Raw genomic sequence first — 15,084 nt, forward strand, 5'->3', positions numbered from 1 at the left:
TTTTTTTTTTTTTTTTTTTTTTTTATGAGAGGGAGTCTCGCTCTGTCACCCAGGCTGGAGTGCAGTGGCGCGGTCTCGGCTCACTGCCAGCTTCTAGCCCTCACTTTCTATGCTAGTCTTCTGATGACTTCCCCAGACTTGCATCCTGCATTTGGTCTTCCACTGGCTTCCCCAGAGCTAGTGATCATTCTACGATGTGTGTTTGACATGTCACACCACAGGGTAAAATCCTTACATTCCAAACCCTTTAGCACAACTCCCAAAGCCCTCTAAGACCTACCTCAGTCTACCACTCCAGGCATACGGTTGGTCATTCCCAGCTTCACGGCCTGCTTTCAAGCCATGCCAAACTTATTACTCTTTCCCAGACATGCTGAGCTTTTTCATGGTGAGCATCTCAACCTAGAATGTGCTGTCCTATCTAGTCAGCTGAACCCACTAATCTTTCAAATCTCATTTCTAATGTCAACTCTTCTGGAGAGCCATCTCCAACTCTACCCCAAACAAGGATTTTCTGTCTTTCTTCTGTGGTCTCAAATTGTATATGCCCTTACTGTAGCACTTTTCATGTTACATTGTAAACTTATGCTTGTATATGCCTACTCCACTAACTATAAGACTTTCAGGATTGGAATTTGCCTTACTGAATTTTAATCTGAAAACTTCAGGGATTGGCACCTAAAATGACTTTTCAATTATATAGGCTATCCTTAATTTTTTAAGGATTTTTGCCTTGGCAAAAATTTACTAATTACTAATATTTTTTTCCTCTAACAGCCAATTTTTTCTCAGACTGTTTTTTAAATTATTTCTTTTTAGTAATGTAATGATTTATCTTAATTTAAAAGGCTAAGAGTAATAAAAAGTTATAACAAGATATCAGAAACAGACATCTGATCCCAGTTTACGACACCCCCCATTAACGTACACACTTTCCAGAGCCACTTGTTTCTAATTAATATGAGTACACTGCTATACTTTGACCTATCAATTTTAGATAATACACTGATCTTCTATCACACTACCTAAGGATTTCAGCTTCTTTTATAGTCCATTTCCTTTTCCAATATTGATTTGTCACAATTTTAGTCAAATTCTTATTCAGTGATTTTAAAATTTACGATGTTAATATTGTTCATACCTGTGCCAAGTCGTGTACATGATTACATGCCCTTTCTTGTACAACTTTTTGTTTTTCCTCAAGTTAATGTTTGCCTCAATTTTTTTCATTTGATTTTTTTCTTGAACAGCTGGCTAAATCATCTCATATCCTGCAACAGTCCTACAAATGCCACTCTCAGTATTGTCAAACAAGCTTTCAGTTCTATTCCATCCTCCTACTCCAATTTGAAATGTGGCTCCCTCAGCCCTATCCTTCTGGATATTTTCTTGACTTTTCTCTTGTGCAGGTGCCCCTGGTTCCCAGCTCACTTATTCTTTCTTAGTTTACACTCCCAGTTTTTGTAAGTGCATACTCCAGTAACTTTCTGAGAATGGATAAAGTTTTGAAAAATTTTATGTCTCAAACAATCTTAATTCATTGTCCTAGCACTTGCCTTGGTGTGGCAGTTTGGCTGACAAAGAGGGCTACAATAATTCCTCCCATCCCTTGTATTCCCACCATTTTCCAATATGACTTTGCCACTTCTCCTGTCACAAAGTGAAGTCTATCTCTCCACTCCTTGAGTTGGGGAGGCTTTGTGACTTACTTTGACCAATAGAATATGGTGGAAGTGACATTGTGTGACTTCTGAAACTAGGCCTCAAGAGACATTACAGCATCTCCTTTCAACCTTCTTGGAATGCTGGCCTGAGACTACCATGTGAAGAGGCCAGGTCTGGCCTAGAAAGCCTGGTAAAGAAATTGCTACTGAAGACTGGAAAAAATGGTTACTTGAGTTATGCAGCAATTAAACAATTAACAAGACTATTGCCTAGAGTAATTTGGAAGATAGAAAATGTATCTAATGAGCTTATAAACTTGGCTCAGGAGATCTTTAGACAGTATGTTGGAAGTATCCGTTGGGTACTTGTAGCTTCATATTACAATGAATTCTGTTTGCAAGCAGAGTAAGTAGTTAAAATTTACTGGGTTATAAAATAAACAATTTCTCATCCCCAGTTTGTCCAGTTAGAAAAAGACCTTCAAAGTAAGAAATAACCTTGGTAAAGATCAATTTAAAAATGTGGTTGTAGGCTGGATGCAGTGGCTCACACCTGTAATTCCCAGTGTGGGGAATTCCCAGTGTGGGGAATTCAACCACATTTTTGAGGCAGGAGGATTGCTTGAGCCCAGCAGTTCAAGATTGTAGTGGGCTATGATCATACCACTGCACTCCAGCCTGGGAGACAGAGCAAGACCAGATAGCTATGGAAAAAAAAAAAAATGTTACAATTCAGTTGTAAGACACTTTGTTACAGTCTCAGAGAGATTTAAGGTAGTACCTAGCAGATTTTCTCATTTATACAAAAGGGCTTCTAAGAATCTTAAGGGTGGTGTTCCACAGCAGCATGACAGGCCCAGAGGAGGAAGAATTACAGGTATAGTGTTTGGCATGTGGAGTAAACCCTGATAAGATTCATAGAAAATCCACAACATTTTTCAGATAGTTGTATTTATGAAAGCACTGTCGGCTTAGGCTAAAAGGGACTGAGATTGTTCAAAATAAAAAGAAACTTCTGGAACTCCAACTTGAAATGGATAAGAAGCAGACAAACATAAAGAAGAATGAAAACATGTCCTTTGCAGCAACTTGGATTAAGCTGGAGGCCATTATCCTAAGTGAAATAACCCAGAAAAAGAAAATCAAATACCACATATTCTCACTTACAAGCGAGAGCTAAATAATGGGCACTCATGGATATAAAGATGGAAATAATAGGTACTGAGGACTCTAAAAGGGGAAGAGGAAAGAAGCAAGGTTGAAAAACTACCTATTATGTTTACTGAATACCGTCTCAATACTGTATTCACTATTCAGATGATGGTTTCACTGGTATCCCAAACCCCAGCATTACGCAATATACCCATATAACAAAACTATACCTGAATTCATAATGAAATAAAACTAAAATTAATTTTTTTAAAAAAACCTGAGGTAAGAAAGTTTCTCAACTGCAACCACGCAGCCATTTCTTTTGGAAAAGGAAGGTTCTATCAGAGCATGGGAACTAAGGATCATGGAGAACCAAAAACTTGGAAACCATCCTAATAAGCGGTACTGGGCCATAGTCTCCTGGAGTAGGAGAAACTGGCAACATATGTCTGGCTAGAATTCAGCATTGCTATGAATCAATGACTGCTGTGTGTCTTCCAATCTATTTTATATTTATTTTATTATAGTATTATTATTATTATTATTATTATTATTATTATTATTATTATTGAGATGGGGTCTCACTCTGTCACCCAGGCTGGAGTGCAGTGGCACGATCTTGGCTCACAGCAACCTTCACCTCCTGGAGATTCTCATGCCTCAGGCTCCCAAGTCGTTGGGATTACAGGCACACACCACTACATCCATCTAAATTTTGTATTTTTAGTAGAGACAGGATTTCACTGTGTTGGCCAGGGCTGGTCTCGAACTCCTGGGCTCAAACAATCCACCCGCCTCAGCCTCCCAAAGTGCTATAATTACATATGTAAGCTACCACACCTGACCCCAGTCTGTCTGTTTTTAAATGTGAGTGCCTCTTGAAGTTATTCTGTCCCAATTTCACCATTGTATATTGAGTGTGAAAGGGCCATACACTTTGTCTTTTTAGGTAACGGTCTCTGCATCAGAGCAGTTATATCTGAGGATAAAGTCCTCATCTGCATGCAGATTCAAATAATGGTTTCCTTACCACTTTCCCAGCCTCTGCCCCTTGCCCAGTTCTAAAACCAATGTCATACAATTTAGGGGTTTGTTATGGTAGCACTCTACTTCTAGGCACCAATTTCTGTTTTATTTAGTCTTTTTTGTATAGGAAACCACCCCAAAATGTAGTAGCTTAAAATAACAACCATTTTATCTTCTGTTGATTCTGTAGGTCAGCAATTTGAGCTGGTCTTAGCTGGGATTGCCCATGTAGTTGCAGTCATCCAGAAACTTGACTGGGGCAGATGGAACTAAAATAGCCTCCTTCCATGCCTGGTAATATATGCTGGCTATCAGCTGGTTGGTCTAGGTGGGGGTTTCAGTTAGAATGGTTCATCTCTCCTCCTTGAGTTTCTCATCTAATAGGTTAGATCTGGCTTCTTCACACTGGTAGACTTAGGATAGCCTTCTAAGAGATCAAGAGTGGAAGCTGCAAGATCTCTTGAACCCTGGGCTTAGAAATTATGCTGTATCAACTTTACTACTTTTTTTGGTTGAATTAAGTCAAAGCCAGCTTACATTCAAGAAGTGGGGAAAGAGATTTCACTCCCTGATGAAAGAAATGAAATCACATTGCAAAGAGGTGCAAGTACCCAGATATGAAGAAATGTTGTAGTCATCTCTGCAACAATATAACACATGCTATATAATTCTAGGTTAGAATGATTTTTACTCAGAATTTTGAGGCATTACTTCATTGTCTTCTAATTTTTCTTGTTGCTATTGAGACTATTTGTGCTGTGTTATAGCTGGCCCTCTGTATCTGTAGGCTCTGCATCCACGGATTAAACCAACGCAGATTGGAAATATTCAAAAACAGAACAGATGCTCACATCTGTACTACACATGTACAGACTTTTTTTCCTTGTCATTCTTTCCTAAACAACACAACAGCTATTTACATAGTATTTACATGGTATTAGATATTATAAGTAATCTACAGATGGTTTAAAGCATGCAGGAGGATGTGCATAGGTTATATCAAATATGACACCTACACCATGTTATGTGAAGGACTTGAGCACCCATGGATTTTGGTATCCAAGGGAGGTCCTGGAACCAAACCACCATGAATATCAAGGGGCAACTGTATAGGTAACTCTACATTGTATAGGTAACTTTTTTTTCCTCTCCCTTTGGAAGCTTTTTGAACCTTCTCATTATTCCCAATATACTGAAATTCCATGATGATGAGGTGCCCTGGTGTGGGTTCTTTTTCATTCATCCTGTTGTCATTGTATGGATATTATTTAATCCAGAGATCCTGCCTTTTGATGTAGAAATGTTCTTATATCTTGTTTTCGATCATTTCCTCTCCACAGTGTTCTCTGCTTGCTCTTCCTAGATCTCCTATTATTCAGATGTTGGACCACTAAGCAGATTCTCTAATTTTCTCAACTTTTCTGCCCTGTTAGTCTGATTATTTTCTTCTACTTCTTGAGAGATTTCCTAAACTGTATTTCCTTTTCTTCTACTGAATATTGTATTGCAGCATTCATGTTTTTACTTTTCAAGAACTCTGTCTTGTTCTTTGATTTTTCTTTTTTTAAAATATATTGTTATTTCCAGGATTTCCCTGATATTATTAACTACATTTTCTTTGACGTTTTCTTGTTTTTGCTGCACTGTTTCTGTTTCTGTGCACTTTGGGTTCTTCTTTTCTTCTTTTTCTTTCTTTTCTTTTTTTTCTTTTATAGTAGACATTTTCCTCAAATGGCACAATCCTTGGCTGTTCATCATATTGAAAGCCAGTTGGGAGGCTGGGCAATGTGGCCCACGTCTGTAATCCCAGCACTTTGGGAGGATGAAGCAGGCAGATCACTGGAGGTCAGGAGTTTGAGGCCAGCCTGACCAACATGGTGAAACCCTGTCTCTACTAAAACTACAAAAATTAGCTGGGTGTGGTGACAGGTGCCTGTAATCCCAGCTACTTGGGAGGCTGAGGCAGGAAAATTGATTGAACTTGGGAGGCAGAGATTGCAGTGAGCCAGGATTGCACCACTGCACTCCAGCCTGGGCAACAGACGAAGACTGTGAGAAGAAAGAAAAGAAAGAAAGAAAAGGAAGGAAGGAAGGAAGGAAGGAAGGAAGGAAGGAAGGAAGGAAGGAAGGAAGGAAGGAAGGAAGGAAAAGAAAGAAAATGAGAAAGAAAAAGAAATGAAAAGAAAGAAAGCTGATTGGAAACTCTCAGGTATAATAGAGGCATTTTGCCTGGTGGACTTCATTGCAGACCAAACCAGTGAACAAATGGCTCATTTCTTGACTATCTTTAGGTCTTTCCTCTGGGGTAGTTTACTTTCTCCAGAAAAAATTTAACAACACTGCCCTTAGCCCAGAACAAAAGAGGTCCCTGCCTTGGGCTCCATGCTTTAGAGGGCCTCACCCTGGCCCTGCTCCTGCCATCCTTCCCTATAGGGCAAGTCCACAGGACCAGGATGTTATGCCCACCCCAAGCTGCTCCCTATTCTCCAGGCACCAGGACCTCAGAATTCCCTGCCCACATGGCTCTGAACATGTTCCCTTTATGCCTGTATGTGTGTGTCTTCTCCAGAGCATCTGTAGGGATGCACCCCTAAGCCTGAAAAGGGGCTAAATGGCAGCTGATTGCAGGGGAGGGTATGGACAGAGTTTGAATGTATAGTTTTTAGTGTCTACACACCTGGGTTTCATGGCTCAGGGGTGGGAAGAAAATGGCTGTAGGCTATGGCTGGCAACCAGGAGCTGGACCAGCTCTTCACATGTCATTGTGCTCCTTTGCAGAGAGTGCCAAGGATTTTGTCAGAGTAGGAGGCTGGCACATATTTTACTTAATATTTCTTATGTTTAATTTATGAATGTGAAATATTTAGACATATGACATATGGGTATGCATTTGAACTTTTGTCCTGGGCCCCACTGGTGCTGGGACTGGGCCTGCATCTTTCAGCCTTCCAGCCTACCTAGAACTGGGTGGGGAAAAAAGCAGGGTCACTCTGTCCACTCCTCAGTTCCTGTTACTCTCCCCGCATTCTTGTTGTCAGGCACACTTCTACCTTCTCTAAATCCTGAAGCCACTCTGGTTCATTTTCTCTAGAGACTGTACATGCTGCCTCCTTGGTCCTACGAAGGTACCATAAAGACAATTGGCTACACCAGGGAAGAACTGGAGTGTATGTTCCTTATAATACGCTTGAAAGCCCGACTCCAGGGAACCTGAACACATGGATCTGCATGCTAGTGAAACACTGCACACTTTATATTGCACATCTCTACTGGAAAATACTATGATTGTACCTGGCAATATTTTCGTAAATATTATCCTGGAATTCCATTCATAATCTTAGAAAATCATTTAGCAAGAGCAAAAAAAATGAATAAGTAAATAAATAACCATGTTCAAAAACAAGGTTTATTGTAGTATTAACTATAAAATAAAAAACTAGAAATTTATATGTCTATCAATATGGGGTATATTATTATTACTTATAATACATGAATACAACCATGCATTATTTAAATGTACTTAGGAAGACCATGTTGAAGTACACAAAATCTTCAGAGTAAAACAGAATACAAATAGTGTACCTTGACTTTAGCCACTGGAAAGCAATTGTGTGGGGGTAGAAGGGTCTTGGGTGTCCAATTTTCAATTATTTTTTGTAAGGTAACATTACCTTTTCTGGCTAAAAAGTTTTAGCTAGTTATCTATTTAGAAAAAAAAAAAGCAAAGCTATTTTACCAAACTGTGGATAAACATGACATAATATTTTCTGTGCCCCAAGAGGAAATAGAATGATTTTTTTTTTTTCTTTGAGGAATTTTGCTCTTGTCACCCAGGCTAGAGTGCAGTGGCACGATCTCAGCTCACCGCAACCTCCACCTCCCAGGTTCAAGCAATTCTCCTGCCTCAGCCTCCCAAGTAGCTGTGATTACAGGCAACCACCACCATGCCCAGTTAATTTTTGTATTTTTAGTAGAGACGGGGTTTTACCATGTTGCTCAGACTGGTCTCGAACTCCCAACCTCAGGTGAACCGCCCGCCTTGGCCTTCCAAAGTGCTGGGATTACAGGTGTGAGCCACCGCGCCCAGCTGAGGATAATAATTTTTGATAACCAGACATGCTTCCTGCAACAGACAGCTTCAGCACCCAGGTGGAAAGGAAATCCCCAGGTCTCAATGGAGGACTCTGTCCTGACTGCAGCAAGTAGTATCTGAGAGTGATGTCAAAACACTTTGTTTGCACCCATAAGTTAAAGAGAAAAGACCAGGACAGGTCTTCATGGGACCCTTTAGAAAGTTAACAAAAAGTGCTTCACTCTGTAAACTGCAAAAAGCACAATAAAAGTAACCCTGCAGAGGTTGAGCGGCACTTAGATGGACAAGGAAAGGAGGCAGTGAGAAACCAGGAAGAGGGAGATTTGTTACAAAGGTAACAAGGTTTCACCTCAGGTCTGTTACTGTGCAGACTTCTTCCAAAGCCCTTCTCTTCTCATGCAAGTCAATCTTTTTGTATCTAATTTTTATTTCATGGTTTTATATTCTTTGTTTGTTTGTTTGTTTGGGGTTGGGTTTTTATTGGTTTTTGGTTTGTTTTTGTTTTGCAGGGTTTTTTTTCTTTTTTCCTTTTTTTTTTTCTTTTTTCTTTCTTTCTTTTTGAGACAGCGTCTTGCTGTGTCACTCAGGCTGGCTCACTGCAACCTCCACCTCCCTGGCTCTAGCAATCCTCTCACCTCAGCCTCCAGAGTAGCTGAAACCACAGGTGCATGTGGCCACACTCAGATAATTTTTAATATTTTATAGAAATGAAGTCTCACTATATTGCCCAGGCTGGTCTCAAACTCCTGGCCTCAAGTGATGCCCCTGCCTCAGCCTCCTAAAGTTCTGGGATTACAGGTATGAGTCACCGCACCTGGCCTGATTTTGTATTCTTTTCCTTAAAGATGACTTTAAAATTGCATAAATTTTAGGCTCACAAAACCTAGATCTTCTGCTGAGAATGGGTACTATATATTAAAGCTCTCTCAATGCACACACACTCTCTACATAGATACATTAAAATACTCTGTATATGTGTGTGTATATATATACATCTCTATACATATTAAAACGTTTTCTATATGTACATATATGTATATATTTGTGCATACAGTCACACACCCACAGAGAGAGAGAGAGAGAGACTCTACCTAATGAAATCACTAATTCAAAGCAGCATCCTTAAAGAATTCTAAGAAAAATAGGGAACCCCAAAAGAATGGTCAATGTAAAGCAGGTTTAAGTAATCTGATCAAGAAATAATTCAGAAACCAACTTTTAAAGGACACCAACATCAATACTGAAAATCATCTCAAATCTGGTCCGTTCAGTAAGCCGGGCAGAGGGTCAGAGGTGTGATCATGTTGGCCATTCTTCTCTTCAGCATTTGCTATCCCAATTTGCAGTTTTTAGCCTCTTGAAGAAACAAATTCTGCACTTACCTAATGCTGCCAGCAGGTGGTAGACTTGGATTACTCAGGCATAATTATTTTGCGGCTTCGAGCTAAAACACAAACTGGCTCATTTGATCTCAATTTTATAAGATAGATACTGTGGTTTTCCTCACTTTTCGGATGAGACTTAGTAAGACTTAGAGATGTTCAATAACTTGCTCATATGGTATGATGTTTTCCATGATTTTTATTTGGAGATTTGCAAGGTGTTATGCAGAAGTTAATTCTGTCTGCACAAAGAGGAGAATAGGAAAAAAGACTAAAAACAAAAAGGAAAGACAGGCTGCCAGGTGGATGGATCCTAGCTTTCCTTCTGCTACCAAGAGCGTCCCGAACTCTTCCCTTGACAAGAAGGGCCTCAGCCTTTCTTGGAGATCCAAGGTGCTGGGAACACTTCCTGCCCAGTGAAGGTTTCTGCTGCTTCCAGTGTCCTTGGATGGCGCTTGGTATCAGCACCCTCTTCAAGTGCTAGCCAGCGTTCAGCCCTAGCAGTGGATCTCTGGATCCGATGGATCCCTGTAGCCTGTGCTGTCCTCAGCATCTTACCCCTCCCTCCCGGATAAAGGAGCGCTGAGAAGGATGGGACACAGATGGTCCAGATGGCTTCTTCTGATCAGAGGGTCACTCCAAAGAACAAATGCCACTCACTGGAGCCAGCCTTCCAGTGCCTAGCGTCTCTCATCACAGCTGAAAAGTTATGGCACACTGAAAAGTTGTGACACGCTCCAAATACCTTTTCCTCTCTTCGCTTGCTGAAGGCCCTGGGGGCCAGAGGTCGTTGTTTGTGGACATGGAAGCTTCTGCATGGACAGCCTTTTTTTTTTTTTTTTTTTTTTTTTTTGGGATGGAGTCTCATTTTGTCACCCAGGCTAGAGTGCAGTGGCGCAATCTCAGCTTACTGCAACCTCTGCCTCCCGGGTTCAAGTGATTCTCCTGCCTCAGCTTCCTGAGTAGATGGGATTACAGGTGCCTGCCACCATGCCCAGTTAATTTTTTTGTATTTTTAGTAGAGACACGGTTTCACCATGTTGGCCAGGATGGTCTCAATCTCCTGCCCTCGTGATCTGCCCACCTCGGCCTCCCAAAGTGTGGGGATTACAGGCTTGAACCACTGCACCCAGCTCATGGACAGCTTTCTGTCATCCCAAGGAGATGGCACTGCTCTGACCATCTGCGGGACTTCGCTTTCAATCTCGCAGGCCAGCCTGCTCCCTGCTAGATGTACACCTGGCTCCTGAACCTCCGTGAAAGCACCATTGTCCTTGTGATCATCTGATAAGAGCCATCTAGCTCACTGAACACAAGAACTGTGGGACATTGTTCTCCTATCAGTTAGCTGATGAGGACAAGCCCACTTGCATGATGCGGCAGTGCTGAGTCTTGGAAGAGGTTGTGTTTTTAACAAACAGTTCAAAACAATAAACCCCACCCCACCCCCATCTAACTTCATTTGCCTCTTCTTTCACTGATCTCAGGAACCACTGAATCAGAGTTGTACTTTTTACCCTTAACTCTTCACAGCACATGTGTGTGCAATCATTAGGCTCCATCTCAACAATCCTTGCAAACAGAGCACACCTCATCTTTCAAATCCCACCTCATCTTTCAAATCCCACCTCATGCTGGGAACCACACAAAGTTCTACAAGTGTGATAATGAAACAAACTGACCCTGAATCCCACAGGCTCTGAACAGGTAAGTTAAGGAAGCCTGAGGCTGCTCTCCAACTGAGCAGCAGGAGAGATGGGGTGGCACAGGTTTTCAGAAGATGCAGTGGGGCATACTGGGCAGGCATTTGGGGGAGAAGTGACTAGAAAAATACAACTATCCAGGTGGAAGATGATGAAGGGACTGGGTTCACACATGGACAGCAGGCTTCAGAAGGATGCAGCAGAATGGATGTGAAGTGGATGTACTCACTCTGCATTGCTCCAGAGGACAGGGTAAGACCGCAGGCTGGAAGTCATGGGGAAGCAGGTAACGCACACGCAAGCTCAGCACAGGGAGAAACTTCTTAGCAACTGAGTGGGATGGGTCACGTCATTAGAGATGAGCTTTCCTCACTGGACATTTTCCTCTGGAGGCTGCAGGAGCAGTGGTCAAAGATGATACAGACAGGATTCCTGAATGCCAAAGTTCCTCCCTCGATGGGATTTGGAAGCTCTCAGGTGGATGGACCAACACCACCCTGTGGGCTTGTAGAGGGGAGGACGACCACCTGCATAAGCACAGCCATCACTGAGTGTAACTTCAGGCTCACGAGCCATCCTCAGTGCATTAACTCAGTGGGGGACAAGGATGGAAGCAAGGGATGGAAAGCAAGAGAAAAGGAATTGCTGGTCTGTGCCTTTGCTCAGAATATAAATATCCTAGTAAAAACTCCCCCGAAGGAATGTGGTCACAAGTCACCCTCTGGGCCCCTGAGTATAAACCCACACCATCACGTATGGGAGGAGGAGGAGAGGAGCACCTTCTCATACCCAGGATCACTGGGCATAGAATCCCTTCCTCACTACAAAGGGGTTCGAGAGATCCAAAGATGTTCTCTAAAGACAAAGTAACAATGTGAGAAAATGGCAAAATAGGGACCTGGAGTAAGTTCAATCTTCCCAGTGAACTTCATTAAAAATTTCATCTGATTATACTTTAAATACCTATGGGAGCCTCACCGGATGTGGGTGCAGCATTCATTCCCAAGGCCTCAGAACTGCTCTCCTGAGCAGAGCCAGTGCAAATGTGCAGGGTGAGAAGTCAAAGGCAGAAGGAAGCAGGTGAGAGCATTCCCTGCCTCTAAAGAAAGAGCTCTCCTTATTCAAAACATCAAGTTCTACTGAACCAAGTTGCAGATCTTAACAATAATAGAGATCACTGTAAAAGAGAAATTTTAATGTATGCTAATTTTCTTTTTTTAGGAGGTAACATCCTGGTGTTTCTCAGATGCAGGTAAATCATGACCTTCCACATTCTCTTTCAACACAGGGAGCACCTGAGATCCTACCGACAGGAAACATGGAGAGGATAAATCCAATGATGTATGCATCAGGTACATGCCAAAGTTCACCTGCGAACACAACAGCAGCAACAACAAAAGAGGCTAGATTATTTCTGCAGTTAAAATAACTTTGACAATATTAATGTTTCATTAAAATCAAGTCAGATCTTTAAAGACATATACTGAGACTTGATAAGTCTTATCTGTTACATAGTGGAATGCAGTGGGACATTAAAAGAATCCTAACTTTAGACCCCAAAGATTCTCATCCTAAGGTGTCCTTTCCCTATGATCGCCCCACACCTCTTTCTTTCTTTCTTTCTTTTTTATGTTTCTTTTTTTTTTTTTTTTTTATACTTTAAGTTCTAGGGTACATGTGCATAACGTGCAGGTTTGTTACATATGTATACTTGTGCCATGTTGGTGTGCTGCACCCATCAACTCGTCAGCACCCATCAATTCATCATTTATATCATGTATAACTCCCCAGTGCAATCCCTCCCCCCTCCCCCCTCCCCATGATAGGCCCCAGTGTGTGATGTTCCCCTTCCCGAGTCCAAGTGATCTCATTGTTCAGTTCCCACCTCTGAGTGAGAACATGTGGTGTTTGGTATTCTCTTCTTGTGATAGTTTGCTAAGAATGATGGTTTCCAGCTGCAGACATTTCTCAAAAGAAGACATTCATACAGCCAACAGACACATGAAAAAATGCTCATCATCACTCGCCATCAGAGAAATGCACATCAAAACCACAATGAGATACCATCTCACATCAGTTAGAATGGCAGTCATTAAAAAATCAGGAAACAACAGGTGTTGGAGAGGATGTGGAGAAATAGGAACACTTTTACACTGTTGGTGGGATTGTAAACTAGTTCAACCATTATGGAAAACAGTATGGCAATTCCTCAAGGATCTAGAACTAGATGTACCATATGACCCAGCCATCACACTACTGGGTATATACCCAAAGGATTATAAATTATTCTACTACAAAGACACATGCACACGTATGTTTACTGCGGCACTATTCACAATAGCAAAGACTTGGAATCAACCCAAATGTCCATCTGTGACAGACTGGATTAAGAAAATGTGGCACATATACACCATGGAATACTATGCAGCCATAAAAAAGGATGAGTTTGCGTCCTTTGTAGGGACATGGATGCAGCTGGAAACCCACACCTCTTTCTTGCTGGCCACATCTCTGTCCCACATGCCCAGAATTTCCTGCAGAAGGACCTTCCTCCTTCTCTCAGCTCGTGACCACCACCAGGCCCATTTCCTGTTTGCTGCCTGATATAAAAGGCTTTTGGGAAGACAGTGGCAAAACTCTGTATTTTCCTTGAGAAAGAATGATATGAGTCAATTTTGTCAAATTCTCCTGAATAAGGATGGAAGGCCCAAAATGAAGAGCAGGTAAGTCTGCTCAATGTTAACCATCAATGCAAGTGAGCCACTCAGGACCGTTTGGAGGACCTGACGTGCTCTCCGATCCGTTAGTTCCAGTGATAACGTCTGTTGGACACCCTCATGTTCCAGGCCCCAGGCTGGGGGATTGGGCCAATTCCTTATGACCTGTGCAAATGTGGGTGAAGGGTGCAGCCTCTGCACTCTCACTGCAACTGTTGTGTAAATCTAAAATTATTCCAAAATTTAAAAATAAAAGGTTCACGCACATGAAAACTGCAGTGATGGTAAGAAACACTATTTTCATGGACCTTAGTATTATACTTGTGCCTCCTTCTTTCTTCTCCTGGCAACCTGCATGGTGCAGGCTCAAGGTTCCCACACCCCAGAAGACACAGCCTGCATTGACAGACATGCTGCTGTAACAGTCAAATGCACTACTCTGCAGGCCATTTCTATCCCATATTGGTAAGAAAACTTACATAAATCAAATCTCTATACTGTGAAACAAAACCCTGGCTTTGAAGAAACACAGGAAACAATGTAACACATTTTACCGTGAATTAACTTGCCAGCTGGTTATTGGAAGTAGATACAGTGTTTGCATTATTTCTGTTAATTTTCAAGAATCGCTCTATGTAGCCTGACTGCTTTACTTGGCTTCCTGGAATTCTTTGTAAACAAAAAGTCCTAACAGAAAGTATAAGCCTGAAAATAAATCTTTCTAAAGAATCAACACATTGGAAGTTCAGTTTTTATAATCTGGAATGCATAACACTTTGTTGTTTTAACCCTCAAGAAAATGAATTTCCAGGCTTAATGAATGCATTTCCAGTTCAATGAAATGTACTGACTCGTTCTATGCAGCTACTCTATTCACAGTAAGGCGCTTTACTCTTCATGAGCTCTCTGTGGTAAAGAAACTAATGATCAAGACAATAGAATTACTTTACTTGGTGCTTTTTTTTTTTCTTTTGTACTCCATATTTCTTCAACAAGATTGGAAAGAATAAAAATACATGTAGTAAAATAAAAAATAAGTGAGAACTTGGATGGAAAGGAAAATAAAATGAAACTACAAACAAGGATAGGTTAATGGCAGTCCAACAGCTTTGGGTGGGCAGCAAATCCCCCATTTAAAAAAATAACTCTGCACTATTATGAACATAGTTCTGGTATTCATAACACCAGGATTGGAAACCAGGTGTCATATTTTGCAGTCACGCTTACCTTTGTTTCACGACTCTCAGAAAGTTTTTGGAAAACGTGCTGGTTTCGTTGCCCAGTTTGCTGGTCGATGCAAATCATCTGGCATCTGTGACAAGGCCCCAAAACCTGGCAGGTGAGAAG

General features: G+C 41.4%; 1 protein-coding gene across 1 annotated transcript in view; it reads right to left on the bottom strand.

The window, feature by feature from the left end:
- Positions 1-12,194: 12,194 nt before the first annotated feature.
- Positions 12,195-15,084, bottom strand: part of MOCOS (molybdenum cofactor sulfurase) — a 58,973-nt gene continuing 56,083 nt past the window's right edge. The window contains exons 14-15 of the mRNA XM_023207478.3: positions 14,965-15,069; positions 12,195-12,390 (exon numbers count right to left, since the gene is read on the bottom strand). Coding sequence (XP_023063246.2) covers positions 12,238-12,390; positions 14,965-15,069 — 258 coding nt within the window. The 3' untranslated portion in view covers positions 12,195-12,237. The remainder of the gene's footprint in view (positions 12,391-14,964; positions 15,070-15,084) is intronic.

Source organism: Piliocolobus tephrosceles, chromosome 18, assembly GCF_002776525.5.
Source record: "Piliocolobus tephrosceles isolate RC106 chromosome 18, ASM277652v3, whole genome shotgun sequence".
Taxonomy (NCBI): domain Eukaryota; kingdom Metazoa; phylum Chordata; class Mammalia; order Primates; family Cercopithecidae; genus Piliocolobus; species Piliocolobus tephrosceles.